This window comes from Argiope bruennichi, chromosome X2 (assembly GCF_947563725.1).
Source record: "Argiope bruennichi chromosome X2, qqArgBrue1.1, whole genome shotgun sequence".
Taxonomy (NCBI): domain Eukaryota; kingdom Metazoa; phylum Arthropoda; class Arachnida; order Araneae; family Araneidae; genus Argiope; species Argiope bruennichi.
The window spans coordinates 58,999,510-59,015,338 of record NC_079163.1 but is presented as its reverse complement, the minus strand read 5'-3'; the positions used below and the strand labels follow the sequence as shown (position 1 = coordinate 59,015,338).

Here is a 15,829-nt window from a genome sequence, read left to right as displayed (position 1 = left end):
TTTACAAATTTTTAATGTCACGTTATTCAAGTATCTGATTCTAAATTTGATATCACTGATTTAAATGTCTAATTGCGAATTCTAATTTGAAAAATCTAACAAAACTCATAGTTCTAATGAAAATGTCCCCTTTTTTTATAAGAACTGCTTTGGCGATTAATTTTTTTGATAAAATTTATAGAGGTATATGCTAAACGTAGTTTTAAATAGGATTAATTTCTTTCTCTTCGTAAGAATTTGAAATCACTAAAATCCTTACGCAATATTTCACAAAATAATGTTAACGAAAATCAAATTTAATTCAATTTAATGAATCGCGATTCAATACTTGATTAAATTAATTCATTACTACATGATACCAATCAATAGTATTTCTTTTGTCTGAAACTTCAAAAATTTAAAAATATTACAGCCTCAGTCTTTCACTACAGCATTAGTAATTGTTACTCAAATATGTCTAAAATTATATAAGGCGGCAATAAGAAGTTTGAATGAAAAATGCAGAAAAAACAGAATCATTACATAACATGTTATAACTATGGACCGTGTGACAAAGTTGATTTCCATCCAAACAAAAATACAGTAGACCAGATGTGTAGTTCATCACACCCTTTCTTTCGAAACCTTTGTTTGAGAGCATTTCACTTAAGTTCGTGAGCCTATTAAAGTCTCACTTTCACACTAGTGCTGTAACAACTGCCTCTTAAATATGCCCCAAACGGCATAAAACAGTGAATGAACTCAATGGAAATGAAGTTATCTCAAACACAACAAAATTCCCATGAATAACCCTTTCAAAGGTTTGTGTGATGAAGTTGGCAATTTGCCATTGCCCAATAAGGGGGTACATGACATTTAGGCCAATGATCTTCAAACAAATTTCGAAAGCAGTCACACTTCGAAATGATAAATGCATGCGCATATAACATAGGAATAGAGAAATACCGAAAAGATAGGGCTTGATTATCATTACATGAGGCGCTTCATGAAGGAACTTGCATGAAATGCATAAAAGAAGTGAAAAAGTTCCTGGTGACAACAAACTCATGTTCAGCGGTCTTCAAATAGAGGAGAGGAGAGAGGAATTCCGGTTGATCGTTCATCTGACTTGCAAATTGCGTTTGGCGAATGTAAACTAACCATTGAAGACATTTACAGAAAAAAGCACACATTGACCTATCGAGGTCAAAGTTTCACTGTAATTCAATTTTCTGATTAAATACGAAGCTTTGGGACAATATATTTCGCATCATATAGTACTAGAAATATGAATCCATTCTAAGTGTGAATGAGGCTTAATTTTTAACCGTTAAAAATGTTAACATCAATTAAAATTTTAATTGCAGTAGATTATTTTGACAGATGAATGAACAACAAAAACATGACTTCTTTTAGAAAGCGAATGTGAAACGCTTACTTTTATTGTCTGTTTTGCTTTTTATATCATCTAAAAATGTCTCTCGAACATATAAATACGTCATTCATTCGTTCTATCATTGATACTGCTTTAGGCTTCTGAAACGCATTTACACAGAAATAATTTAATACTATTTATTAGATACAAGTCATATGTGGTCAGTCAAACTGAAAAACTTCTTTGACTATCCCTAATTCACTATCTGTGGGATAATCGTAAGGTTTTTTTTTGAAAAGAAACAATTTTGACTGAATCTCTATCCAACATAGAAATGTTCAAAAAGTGTTCATTTTCATGTTGGTGAAAATAAAATAGTCGATAGGTTTCTTTTCTATCGTAAAATTATTCCTTAGTGTTTTAGAGATCATTTTTTCTTAGAGATATTAAATGCGTCTCATATTCAATGTAATGGGCCAACGTAAGTTAGCGGTGCAATGTGATAGAGAAAAAATTATTATTGAAATCAGGGTCCATCCTAACGATTAGAATAATGAATCGAAATGTTAGATATTAAACTATTTTTAATTTTTAATGAAGTGAAGCATGATAATAAAGGCATATTTGAAATTCAAATTTCTTATTAATTCTTGACAAGAAAGAAGTGCTTAGAGAATTAAGGATAAGAGAATTAGAGGATTATCCTTAGAGAATTCAGGACGTTCGTATAAATTTTCATTTATTGTAAATTATACGAAAATTTACTTTTTAACTGAAATCTTTTGTGATCAGAAATAAATCGTTCGTAAAGTAAAGGGAACAATGATATACTTTTTATAAAACAGCTTCGTTTCTTAAACTTTTAGTGCAGGATCCCCATTACCTCTTGTTCTATCTTTTCTGCTTTCTCGTCCTTGTTATCTTTGGCACTTCTTTCGTCGAAGACAAGGTTTGACATAAAGCAACTGTTATCGCTACTTGAAACCACCATCGTCGAACACACATAAGCTTAAGTAAGAGGGGCAAAACTTTTTTCCCACTCGTGGCCTTCCTTTCTGCTTAAAACCATTATAAAATAGTGTTGTTTTTCTTGAACCCTTTTAGTGTTGTTATTTTTACTTCATGAAAATAGCTGCGAAAACAAGAATAAAGATATTGATACTAATCCGAAAACTTTGTCTTGTAATAGATTATCTTAAGTATTATAAAACGTTTAACGAATTAGCAATCTAATTTGTTTGTTTACATAAATGAAAAAAAAATTATTTCGTATATTCGCCGAAATATACAAGAGATGTCAAACACAAAAAAAAAAAGACTATATAATGCCGAATTGCTTGAGATCGATACGCCGATAAGAAATTGCATCCGATTATAAACTCAAGAATGAACTTCACTTAATAAAACTGTTCTGAAAATTTCAGTTTGTTAATGCAAAAATTTTCATTATCATTTTATTCTGATTTAAAATGTATGATATTGCAGCATCCATACTCAATAAAAGCAACTCATCAAGATTCTTCCATATTTCAAAATAGTGTGTGTGTGTGTGTGTGTGTGTGTGTGTGTGTGTGTGTGTGTGTGTGTGTGTGTGTGTGTGTGTGTGTGTGTGTGAAGAATCGTTCGAATATACAGAATATGCCAAGAACAAAGCAATTTTGTTTCATTTGCGGAGTTTAATTTCTATTAAATGTCTTAGGTATATAACTCTTATTATATCTGTTATATATATCTGTATGTATAGTATATTCTTATGTAGATTTGTAATAGTCTCTTATGTATATATACTATAAACATCAAAGATCAAAAACCACAGCGAGTAAGTCACTAGGAGAAAATGCACTAAAAATAGAGGAAGTCCAACTCATAGAAACACATAATCATAAAAATTAGGCAAACAAATACGTAATTAAAAACGAAAAAAAAATCATCACTAAAACATTAGAATTATTCAAACACTCGATGCTCATTATATAAAAAAAAAAACATTTAAAAATCAAAAACACAACCACCGAATCCTTTAAAAAACACTGGACACTTAAAAGTCTAAAGAAATATAAAGAAAATACCCAAATGTTTTAAAAGTTTTGAAAAAGCAAATATAATTGGTAATAATACATGGGAGTTTATAGGTTCAATAATCAAAAAATATATATTTATTTAATTGATGTGGATTTTTTTTTACCTTCAGTTTATTAAAATTCCTATTCCAACGGACAAATCTCATAAATTAAGTCCGACGGCACCACGTTAGCGGCCCGCCAAAATTATCTGGCAAATGCCGACGACACCGCGTTAGTGCGCCCCGCCAAAATTATCGGGCAAATACCGGCGTCACCACGTTAGTGCGCCCCGCGAAAACTATCGGTAAATGCCGGCAACACCACGTTAGTGTTCCGCGAAAGCTATCGATTATACGCCGGTAACACCACAATGGTATCCTCGAAAACTATCTGATTTAATGAGAACTAAAATAATCTAAACAGTCATGCCGGTGCCAAACAAAACAAAACAAAACAAAACAAAAAAAGAAAGATTATTCGTGCGGATGTCATACTTTTAATTGTGCATTGTTTAAAGAGGAAACATATCTAAAAGTGAATCCGGAACGATAGAAAATCTTAAAAATTTCTGAGAATAGATATGTCTTTCTATTTTTAATCTAGAAGTAAGATGTCCTTGTCAATTATTATAATTATATCACAACAGAAAAAATTCATGTAGTAAAAGTTTCATCATTTATGCAATGTAAACAAATCTGAGGAGTTGAAGGTGAAAAAATCTCAAAAAATGAGCCATAGAATGGATCCAGTGTCCCCATTGTTTTCGCCTCTTCTCGTCACTAATGTTTTTTAAATGGAAAAAATTCTCTTCATTTAATGAGTAAACATTTGGAAATAATTCATTTATTTTACTATTAAAAAAGTGATTTCAAATCAAGAAAAAATATGAAAATAATAAATTTAGTATAATATGCAAATTATTACTCTTACATTGGGCCATTAAACTTTTTGACTTTTGAAATAATTAATAATTTGAAATAATTTGAATAATTGAAATAATTAATAATTGAAATAATTTGAAATAATTTAAAATGGTTTATGATAGCAAGATTTCTTTCGAGAAGCAAACACATAATCACACATTTAAAATTGGTAAAATGTAAATTACTTTTACAGTATTTTCAGACATGTATCGATAAGCAAATGAAAAGTAAGCGTCAGAGCATCTATAGAACTTCTGTTTCCTTGTTTAGCGAGAAAAAATACTTATTTTTTAAATCTTCCAAAATTAACACTTTAATATGGTATTAACAATCATTAAGCTTGAATCATTAAACAGTGATAGCAGTTTCATTTATTTAGGAAAAGACGGATCATTTTTATATTTTGCCTAGGTATAAAATGAGTGAATATTTTAACCAAATATATTCAATACGTCAAAATACCCCCCCCCCCAAAAAAAAGAATCTTTTCTTTCTTGAATTTTATTTTGTAATAATAAATAATTCTCCTTCTATATGCATAAAACAGGCTTCATCGAGCGTCAACAGAAAAAAAGTACCAAGCATCAACGTGTTTGAGCTTTCTGAAAGCAATGACAATCGATTTATCAAGGGAAAAACATTTTGAAAAATACGTTTTCTTTTTCGAAGCACCCCCAATTACATTAAGTCGCACATGATGCAGAAAATCAAAGAAAAATCATTTTTCCGCAGAAAGAAATATAAGCAATTGATTTAAACATTGCGGTTTCGTTTCCATCGGTATCTTACGAAATTTGCAATCTTTAAAGCGATAGAAAAGTAATTTTTTTGTGATAGGAATATTTAAGTATATAAATTTTGATTCTGATGGATATTATTTCAAAATAAATTATAGATTTATCCGAAGAATTTGTTTAAATATTTATTTCAAATTAAATTTTTATCTTTAATGTAGTACTGTAAAAAATATTTTTTCTTTCCTATTTCTAATAATGACACTGCATATCAATAAATAATTGCATTGTTTTTATGAAATAAAGAAACTAAAGAAAGAGGCAAAAGAAAGAAGTTTGCCTTGGAGAAAAGCAGTACGAATTGGCATGATTTCGTTTGGCACTTTATCCAAAACGTTTATTCTTGATGCTACCAAGACCCTTCAAAAAATGTTAAGCTTAACATCTAACAAACAAATTTCGAAAGGAACAGTAATATCTTAATGACTTATAGTTTCAATATGTTGACATCATTTTTCTATATTGGCTATATTTTTCATAAACTAAAAAAAAACTAAATTTATTAAATGATATATATTAAATAGTTCCGGACATAAAAGCTTTTCGAGTAACAAAGTCAGTTACCAATATCAGATAAATAAATCTGCGGAAGGATGATTATTTTTCACCTTTCGCTTTCTTATTTATTTTTTAGTCCTAATAATCCTACTATTAATCAGTTAAAAAAAATAAACTTAATTCTAAAAATATGAAAGAATGACATAATTGTTTCGCTATGGTAGCTGACACATAGTGGAAACCATAAAGATACTTTTTGCGTTTTTATAAATTCTGTCATTTTTTTTCTGTCATTCATAATCTCATTTTTATTATTTTCTTCCATTCTCTAAAAACACTTTCATTAAGATATTAGTATTCTGTAGCACATATTAAAAGCACAGTTAAAGTAACCGTTGAGTGATTTCAGTTACCGTTACTGAGCAAAATATTATAAGCTAAGAAGTAAGGTGAACTTCTATCTATTTTTCTTCTTCTTCTTTTTTTTTTTTTTTTCATTTTTTGCACCTAATTACTCAGTTATCAAATAGATTTAAATAATAAAACTCAAAATGTTACTAAAATTCAACATAGTAAAAAAATTATTTTCAAGGTTAAAATATAACAACATCGATAAAAAAAAAATCTCCAGATTTAAAAAGTACAATACGAAAATTTTTAATAAGAACAAAATACAACACACAAATCCAATTTCGTTTTAAAATGAACACATTAGATGACAATTCCTTAATTTAAAAAACTTTTTCCGGTCTCCTATTTAATTTCTTTGAACATTTTTTAACAAATCTAATTTTCTAAAATATCATTTTCTGTCACAAATTAATACAGATTTACATTTTAAATTGAAGTAATTAAATATCGGCATTTTATTTAAAAAAATAGATCTCATATAACAAAACATTTCCTTCCAAGAAAATTTCCATTGAGTTTTTGATGAAAAAAACGAATCGCACGTGCATTTGTGTATTGTAGATTGTTTCTCCCAAGTATTTCTTCCTAATAAACGCTGGGATTTTCTTCGAAGTGAAGTATTATTATATAATGCATTTCTTATTCATTTGAAATATTCAGTTTGCTTTCTGCTGCAGTTCTTTCAGTTACATATGAATGACGTAATTGGCATTGTTGACGTAAAATGTTTAGCAATCATAAGATGACGCTTGTATCTTTGACTACTGATCAAATCTATTGTGTGATAATGAGGCGAGTTTTTGACAGCGTAGAATCGGACAGTATTTTTATAGTGAATATAATTATAACTAACGTTTGTCGATTGAGAATGGAGAGTTTAAAATACATCACAAAGAAACTAAGGAAAGAAAATTATGTAAAGAATAAGCAATAAATAAAATATAGGGATCGACATTGTGAGAAAATGAGTTCAGTTTTAAGAAACGTAAAAATTTTTTGTTCAAATCGAATTTTCAACATCGAAATAGTTCAATCGAGGAATGTAACTATTTTCCGCTTATACCAACCAATTCAAAGAATCTGTTGGCATTTATGAAATAACTTAAAATAGAATCAAATTCATCTTTAATATTCTTTTAGCGCATTTTTATTACATATAGACAAACTAGTCAATCATATTCGTATTCTTGTTCTATTTCGGTAGAGAATTGCATTTTAAGAAGATACGAGCAGCAATTTCATATTTGAAATTGTTGAAGATAATAATAGAGTTAACAATTAACAATCGAGCAATGCTACGTAAGAAATTGAGAAACTTCTTTACATTATTATTATAATCATTATTTTATAAATTGATTTAGTAATTTTTTGAAACATATTCCTATTTCATTCAAAACAAATAAAATGCAAATTTAACTATTTCAGTTGAGAGAAGTTTAAATTCTTCCTTCTTTGCCATGGAAAAAATAATTGTTGAGATTCAACCTATTATTTCTTTAATCTTTTTAACCATTTTAATACTATTGAATGACAATACTAGCTTAAAAAGCAAATTATTTCACAGATTTCAATCATTTCATTAATATGAATCATTTCAAAATGGTTTCTGTGTACGCGTGTGTGTATTCCAGCATTAATCATTTCTATTAAAATGAAATCAAGGTTATTATGAATAAAAAAAGTATTGCTCTAAAATTATTTTCCCGTATATTTAATCAAAAAGATAAAAATCAATAAACTTTTGTTTGCTGTTTTTTTTATTATTATAATTATTATTTATTCTACTCTTTCACCTTACATACTATAATGGATTTGATTTAGAAAAATATTGCTGATGCATCAAATACCAAATAATTTTAATCAAAAGTTGGTAAATTTAATCTAAAGTAAATTCTAAAATTCAATTAAGCCCTTCTATAGAAAATTTCAAAAGCAAATAAAGTAAGAGCGAGTGCGTTTTAGAAGGAATCCTTTCTAACAATCCAAATATCTCATCTCATTCCGTATCAAAACTAACGAAGTACTATCTGTTTCTGCACAAACGAGTCACCTGAAGGAACTCGTCGCTTTGAGGATTACCAACGGAATGTGCGCATAGTTTATGTTCCTTGGACCATCAGTGTCGGAGGGAAAGCAATTACAACCCCATGAAGAACTTCACGCTCATTCTATGTTGAAACTAAATAATGGGAAAAGGATGGAATGATGGAGTAAACGATTTGACATGACGCTTAGAGAGCGAACTCAAACACAGTAAAAGTCTGTGCGTTAAGTACCGTGTCGAGTATCAAAATTCTCGGAATCACCTCGATCTTACGAAGATCACTTCATCCACCTTTCTACAAACAAAACTGAATGTAAGTAGTAGTTTTCCTATAGGCATCACTGGGAAAATAACACCGCCCAGAAAGAAAACATTGGAGACATTTGAAAGATATTTTCCTTTCGACTCTAATCGAAGTTGCACAACATTTTTCGCTTAGATGAATGGGCGGAAATTGTGACGGAAACGAAAGAAATCCTCCCTATTCATTAAAACATTCGAATCTATTGTACAAGATCATTTTAATGAAGATTTAATTTTAATAGATTTTTCTTATTTTGCAGTAATTATCCGAGAACTTAAACTTTTTGAGAAAATTTGAAATATAATCATTTATTAAAGAAAATATTGAGAATTTTGATCTGCCGAAGTAATTTGGTAATTTGTGAATGTATTTTTTTAATAATAAAGTTAAAAAACGTTCTCTAAAAGAAAATAAGTAACTTTAAGCTATATCTTTCATAGGAGTTAAATATCAAAAGAGAATTAGTGAAAATGACATTATGGTAAATTGTTTGACAAAACTTGCTAGAAATTCTCTTCATTGGAATGTTTTATCTTAATTTGAATGTAGCAATTGATGGTTAACCTTTCCTTTTTCCATCCTTCATTTAATGCTCTCTTAAGGAATTTCTGGTTTTGGTTTCTCTATTGGTTTCTCTATTTCAACAAAAGCTGAATGAACTAACTTTTTAATATTTTTTATGTTGAATTTGCAATTGGTCAATCTACATCCGGGAATCTATACTATATTAATATATGATCTATATTCATTAATAATATAATTCACAGCAGGAAACATTAGTTTTGATTTTAGAAAGAATCAATTTCATTAATTTTTTATACGACTGATTATTTTTATACTGAGTGGAATAACATTTATAATAATCTAAAAAAAAGAATCAAGATGTCTCATCCTTCACCTTCTAACACAATAGAACATTTTTAATAATTATATTCTGATACTTATCATTTATATATATAATTCTTGATTTCCTTTTGGAGCAATCCTCGCTTAATGAATCCGATTCAATGTCATCAAGAAGCCTATAATCTGACATGTCTATAGTAAAATCAAGAAAATTTTAACTCAATTCATCATTTTTGGTACTTCGGAAATTAATATATAATGCGAATTTAAAATTCTAGTTATTTTGTAGATGGAACATATTTAAATTATAACATTACTTTCTCATTGTTGGGGGTTAAGGACTTAATATTGGTTTATTCTGAAATATCGCGCATGGATTAAGAAAAATCTTCATTAAAATGCTGAATATTGAAACAAAATGTTCCATATATTATAAAAATAATTATTATCAGAGTAGGCATTCTAGATCCACTGATTATTTGCAAATCGTAATTCGAATTAAAAAAAAAGATTTGTAATTTATTTTAATCTTTTCGTGAAGGCAATCATAAGTTATACTTTTTATTTCACTTTCTACCTTAGATTGCTATACCTCAAAGTGCACTTGCCATCCAATCAAGACTTTGTAATTTTTCCTAGATAATTCTTCTTAATCTCTCAAGAGATTGGGATTTTACATCTACATTTTTACAATACTAAACAAGATAAGATGACTGAATTTAGGTTATACGGAATTATTTTCAGGAGTTTATTATGAAACAACTTATTCACTCATGAAAGTGAGATAACTTTCCAATAAAGACATTTCCATTTTGAATTTTCACTAGACAATTTAAATAGCATTTCTACTATTAAAATTATTTATTTCGCATGTTTCGATTAGAGCTTCAACTTCAAAAATATCAATGATCTGAAATTCTGGCTAGACAGATGGTACTAACATTTTCGATATCGAAATTCCGTTTGCATTACTTTTCAATAAATATTTATAAGAAAACAACTCCTAATTTCTAATATCAATTGAAAAGCAATTTGTAAGAAAACAACTCCTAATTTCTAATATCAATTGAAAAGCAATTTGTTAGAAAACAACTCCTAATTTCTAATATCAATTGAAAAGCAATTTGTAAGAAAACAACTGCTAATTTTTAATATCAATTGAAAAGCAATTTGTAAGAAAACAACTCCTAATTTCTAATATCAATTGAAAAACAATGTGTTAATAAAATTGCTCAGTTTCTGAAATAATATGCATAAGAAATAACTCAACAAAAGGAAATTCAACTTCTCTCCAAAGATAAATTATAAAATTCTATAGACTAAGATCTGGTGGCAAATTTTGAAAAGTAAGATATATTTTCTTCTCCACTTGAATAAAATTTTTACAATTTTACTAGGCTTCCAATTTTGTGGATCTTATTCAGTACATAATAAAAGGGGTTATTGATAAAAGAGTCTTTACATTTTATATTTCTCCTTCAGTGACCATATAAATCCTAGAGTATAAGGCAGTTTCAGTACTTGACTATCCAAGAAACAATCAATTATTTAGAGACAGAAAAGATCACCAAAATTTTATATTATCCCAAAAGTTACAAATTAAGCAAATTTATTATTAAATTAAGTACTTTACAAATGTTAAATTATTATTAGTTAATCAAAATTGTTATATCAAAATTACAAATTAAAAAATAAACTCAAAAAAATTTGTATAATTAATTTACGGAGTTATAAGTGATCGAATGAGACGATCATATCTTTGGAGATCCAAATAAAATTCGATAATTATTTAAACTTGTTTCTGAAATAATTTTTTCAGTTTTTATAGTACATTGTTAAAAAGTGGCTAATACTATTAATAATTTACTAAACTATTTAACGAAAATCTTATTTTTAATTTTTGGATAATATAGATACTTATTTTTACTTTCTCTTTTAAATTACAACTTTAAATGTTGTCATTGGTAATTTTTATCAACCTATGCTAAGTCTATTGTACAACATCTATCAATACTCTTTTCTACCAGGAATGTATTGACAACATCATCAGAATGAAATTTCCAAAACATTTACTTCAAAATTACATTTTGTTTGCTAAGTTATCCATACTTTTAATCTTGAAAACAAATGAAAACTTACAGTATAAAAACAAATCATTTTCGAATTCTAGAATTCAAGTTCAGTGTAATGTTTCTTTTCTTTCAATTAAAAAATATTTTTTCATAGAAGAATTCTGCTAAGCCATAACCATCCGAAACACTATTAAACATCCATAACCTAGCATTTAACGTTTAGAGAGTACTCGATCGATTCCATTACAGCTATTACACATATAGTAGACAGAGGAATGCGCAATTCCCAAAGAATACTTTGGGTACGAGGGACATGTATTAGTGATTATTTACAAAACATACTAGCCTATTTTTAAGACATTTAGAAAAATATGTAATTTGAAAACCTCGATATTAGTAAATTTTCTGAATTTGAAGGAAAAAAATTAATGGGTTCGGCACATACTAGAATTTTTTGACATCTATAAAATGAAATCTCTTTTAATATGAAGTGTAAGGTTCAAATAATTCAAAATACAAGTTTTTGGAAATAGCTAGCATTTTTAAAACATCTCTGTTTTTCTTCGAATCTTAAAAAGACGAGTATTTAATCGCGAAATCCTATACGAAAACACTCCAGCATGCGATCAACTACTTTCATACTGAATTGTAATTTCGCATCTACTCCTATGCAGTGATTTGCTTTCTGTCAAACAATAGCTTTTTCTCTTTAAATTCTAACCTAAGGCCATTTCCTGTATAATCAATTATTTTTATAAAGAAACATTCTCAAAGATACTTTGTATTCAGGAGATTGCTTGTATAGCTTTAAGGAAGCAAAAGTGCCGTTTTTCATCTTTATAACTGACAGAAAAATTATGCATTAATCTTGAATAAGTTAGATAAATTATGTAATAAACAGTGGAATTCAGTATTAAACAAGATTCAGAAGAACAAAAGCAAAGTTATATGCCGAAACAGAGCAACATAGAAACATTAAATAATGGCTTACATTATAAAATAGTTACTTTATAACACTGATCAAAAAATTATTTCAAGGTTGGATAAGCAATATTGATCATAAAAATATCAAATAGCGATATTTAACACAATGAAGGTATTTAATCAAAAACTACCAATTTTACATCACCAATGGAATATATTTATATATTAGACAATTTTAAATATAAATTGCACATAGCAGTAATTATCAAAAGTTTCTTGCAATAAGTTAATATTAGAAATACATGTTGGAAAATAATAATTTTTTTTCAGAAAATGCTCATTATCCGAAGGTTTTATACCAATAACTCTGACCATTTTCAACTATGCTTCTGAGATTATTAAAAATATTAAAAAGAAGGTGTTCTTTAAAAGGATTATCAACAAAAAATACGAATAATGCTCTTCAAAATAATTGAATGAAAGAACTCCGAAAGTGAAATTTTTATTTGCAAAGACTTAGTAATAATATTCATTATTCAATGAGATCAATTACTTTCACAAAGTTTCTTACGATGCATTAAAAAATAATATTTCGTTTAGAAACATAAATTAAAAAAAATATGAGAAATTATTAATAAAACATATATCTGGGCATTTTTATAAAACACCAAAAACTTTAAACTTAGTGCTTAAGCGGACAGTAATGTAATAATCATTCTTAAGGAAGCACTCTAATTAGAAACTGTGGTTAAGAAAATTAGTTGAACTGTATATAATAACCAATTTCATTTTAAATTCATCGTGACCAGGAATTTCCTTACACTTCTAATATAATATTAACTTTATTGCATTTTTTTACTTAAGCAGTTTCTAATATAAGTCCGAAACAACAAGAAAGTTTTTTGTAGGCGCTTGTGAATTACATCCCATTTAAAGTGAATTTTCTTTTACATGATAAATATCAATTAAAATTTTGAAAAATATACGAAACTATTGTAAAAAAAAGTACCTCTAAAATGTATAAAATTGGCTCTTATATTTTCAAATTGGTTGTATTTTAAAAATTAATTAAAATTAGGAAAGAACAAGAATCCTTTAAAATATTCTGATTTTACTTACCCAGTATGATACAATTTTTCATCATATCTTCATATGTTTTCTCTCTTCGAATGCCTCTGAAAGTTCTCAGTCTCTGACGTACTTGTTCTCCACAAGTCCAATGTCCTGAGTCGATCTGTAAGCACAGTTGAAGTGCATGGCCTTAGCCCTCTCACTTTGCAAGCATGGTACTTTGCAGCAGCAGCAAATGAAGGTTTGGATCGTGTCTTTGAAAGCCTCACGGAAGTCCCGGTTGAAGTAAGCGTAGATGATGGGATTCAGAGAAGAGTTGAAGTAGCCGATCCAGAAGAGAACTTGGACAACAATTTCCGGGCAATAGCAAGCATCGCCACACATGCTGATCGAGACATACCAGAGGAAGAAAGGTAGCCAGCAAAGGATGAAAGCCCCCATTATGATTCCCAAGGTTTTGGCCGCTTTATGTTCTCTCTTCATCTTGTTAATGCTTCGTTTGGTCGGGGTCGATTGGCCACTCTCCGGATCATCGCCATGAGAATTGCGATGGGGTGGTGCATGTACGTTGGGAGCCATGGAATGGTCGGTGCTGTTTCGAGCGCTGTTATGCATCATAGCCGGGCCTACTTGATGTTTGCACATGAACTTCTCTTGGCGAACAGCTTCGACATAGATCTTATAGTAGGTGAAAAGCATTATGAAGCATGGAATCCAGAAAGAAACGCTTGACGAGATGATAGCATAGGGCTTGTTGACTCTGAAGTCGCAAACATCAGGATTCAAGTCACGAGACTGAAGGTATTCATCAGTGGTGTACCAGCCCAAGAAAATTGGTATGAAGCTGATGAGGCCAGAGCTGAACCATACAGATGCAATCATAATGGCTACCAATCTTCCTGTAATCTTAGTTGGATACTCGAGTGGCTTAATAATGGCGTAGTATCTGTCAACACTGATGCAGCACAAATGCATGATGGATGCGGTGGAAAAAAGTACGTCACATGAGTTCCAGAAGTCGCAAACAGTCTGATTAAAGAGCCATTTGCCAGCAATCATGTGGCTGGCGTTAAAGGTCATAGCTAACAGAGCCACTAATGTGTCAGCGAAAGCTAAAGATACAACAAAATAATTTGTTGTGATTCGCAGCTTGTGATTTCGATAAACACTGGAAATCACCAAAATGTTACCGAAAATGGCACAGACTATGATTGTAGTGACTACCATCGTCTTTAGTGCCAGAGTAACTTGCGATTCCCAAGTTGTACCTTCTTCTTCTGATTCTGTTATATTGGTTGTGATAGAAGACAGTGAATCATTAACCGGGTCGCTTATCATTGTCAGTGCTGTTTGAAAAGTGTCATTGAAAAGCACTGTAACGTAATCAGTTCCAAAGGATGATTCAGTCATCTTGAAAGTTAAGTTCAGAGATGGTGGTGGAAACAAAATGATTGCCTCAAATTTATCAAAAATTTAGGATCTGCATGGCTTGTTCTTAAATATTCAGGATCTTCATGCTCTGAAATAAGTCCTATTTCTAGATTCAATTAAGAAAAATTCGATTCATTCTTTTTCCTAAATTTCTCTTATCAAAGTTGGATGACAGAAAAATGTCTCGTCTCATAATTGCTGTGTTCCCAAGTAATTAAAAACGGCTCAAAAAAGTGTCAAATCAAAAATGCGATTTTCTATAATATTTCGAAATGGTTCTCAAAAATTACGTCTCTCTCTCCGTTGAAAAAATCTCTCCTTCATAAGCTTTTCGAAAAATAGAAAATCTTTTTGAAAATATTCTACGGGAATGCTTATCACAGTCCGCTTAGAGTGGCCAATCTCCAAAGAGTGAGCGGTGCGAAAAGACTCCGATGCAGAACAGATCTAGTAACTGGCGGAGAGGGAGCGGTGGTATGCTAGGCGCAGGGTTGCCAACCAAACAACCAAAAGTCAGCCAAATCTCACGCCTCGGTCGTTTTCAGCGTTGTCTTGTTTTATAACTCAGAATTTTTCGATGAACTCTCGGATTTTCTATTAACATATTTACCGTACGCAATTTGAATTGATATTAGTTAGTTTGAAGTCGAAACTAAAATATTATTTTTATTTCTAAATTGATTTCTTTAGTTAAATACACCCGTACGTTACGTCCGCAGAGGTTGCAGATGAATAATTTATAGCCCCTTAATTTACTCGAGAGTGTACTCGAAGCAACAAACAAACAACGAAACAATAAAAAATTAATCTTTTTTAAAAAATGAACTTGTTAATGCGATTTTTTTGTTTGTTTATTTTGAAGGCTTATAGTTCAGTTTTTGCTTTGAAAATGCTATATATTATTTATTAAAATTATTTCCTTATTGAAATTATTTTTAAAAATGGAAGTTTTTTAATTACAGTAATTTTATTAAAATTTTCTACCATTCCATTATACATTTGTATTAGAAAGGTTGAATATTAGAAATAAATTTTTTTATTATTTCAACTTTTTCGTTCTTGCCCTTTTAGACAGTTTTCTTCATTCGATCAAT

The 15,829-nt window shown here is 29.4% G+C and overlaps 1 protein-coding gene across 2 annotated transcripts in view; it reads right to left on the bottom strand.

Annotated features, from left to right (window-relative positions):
* The window catches only part of LOC129960718 (octopamine receptor beta-2R-like), a 90,353-nt gene extending 75,236 nt beyond the window's left edge, over positions 1–15,117 (bottom strand). For both annotated transcript variants that reach the window (XM_056074298.1, XM_056074297.1), the window contains exon 1: positions 13,353–15,117. In XM_056074298.1, coding sequence (XP_055930273.1) covers positions 13,419–14,714 — 1,296 coding nt within the window. In that variant the 5' untranslated portion in view covers positions 14,715–15,117 and the 3' untranslated portion in view covers positions 13,353–13,418. The remainder of the gene's footprint in view (positions 1–13,352) is intronic.
* Positions 15,118–15,829: the final 712 nt, after the last annotated feature.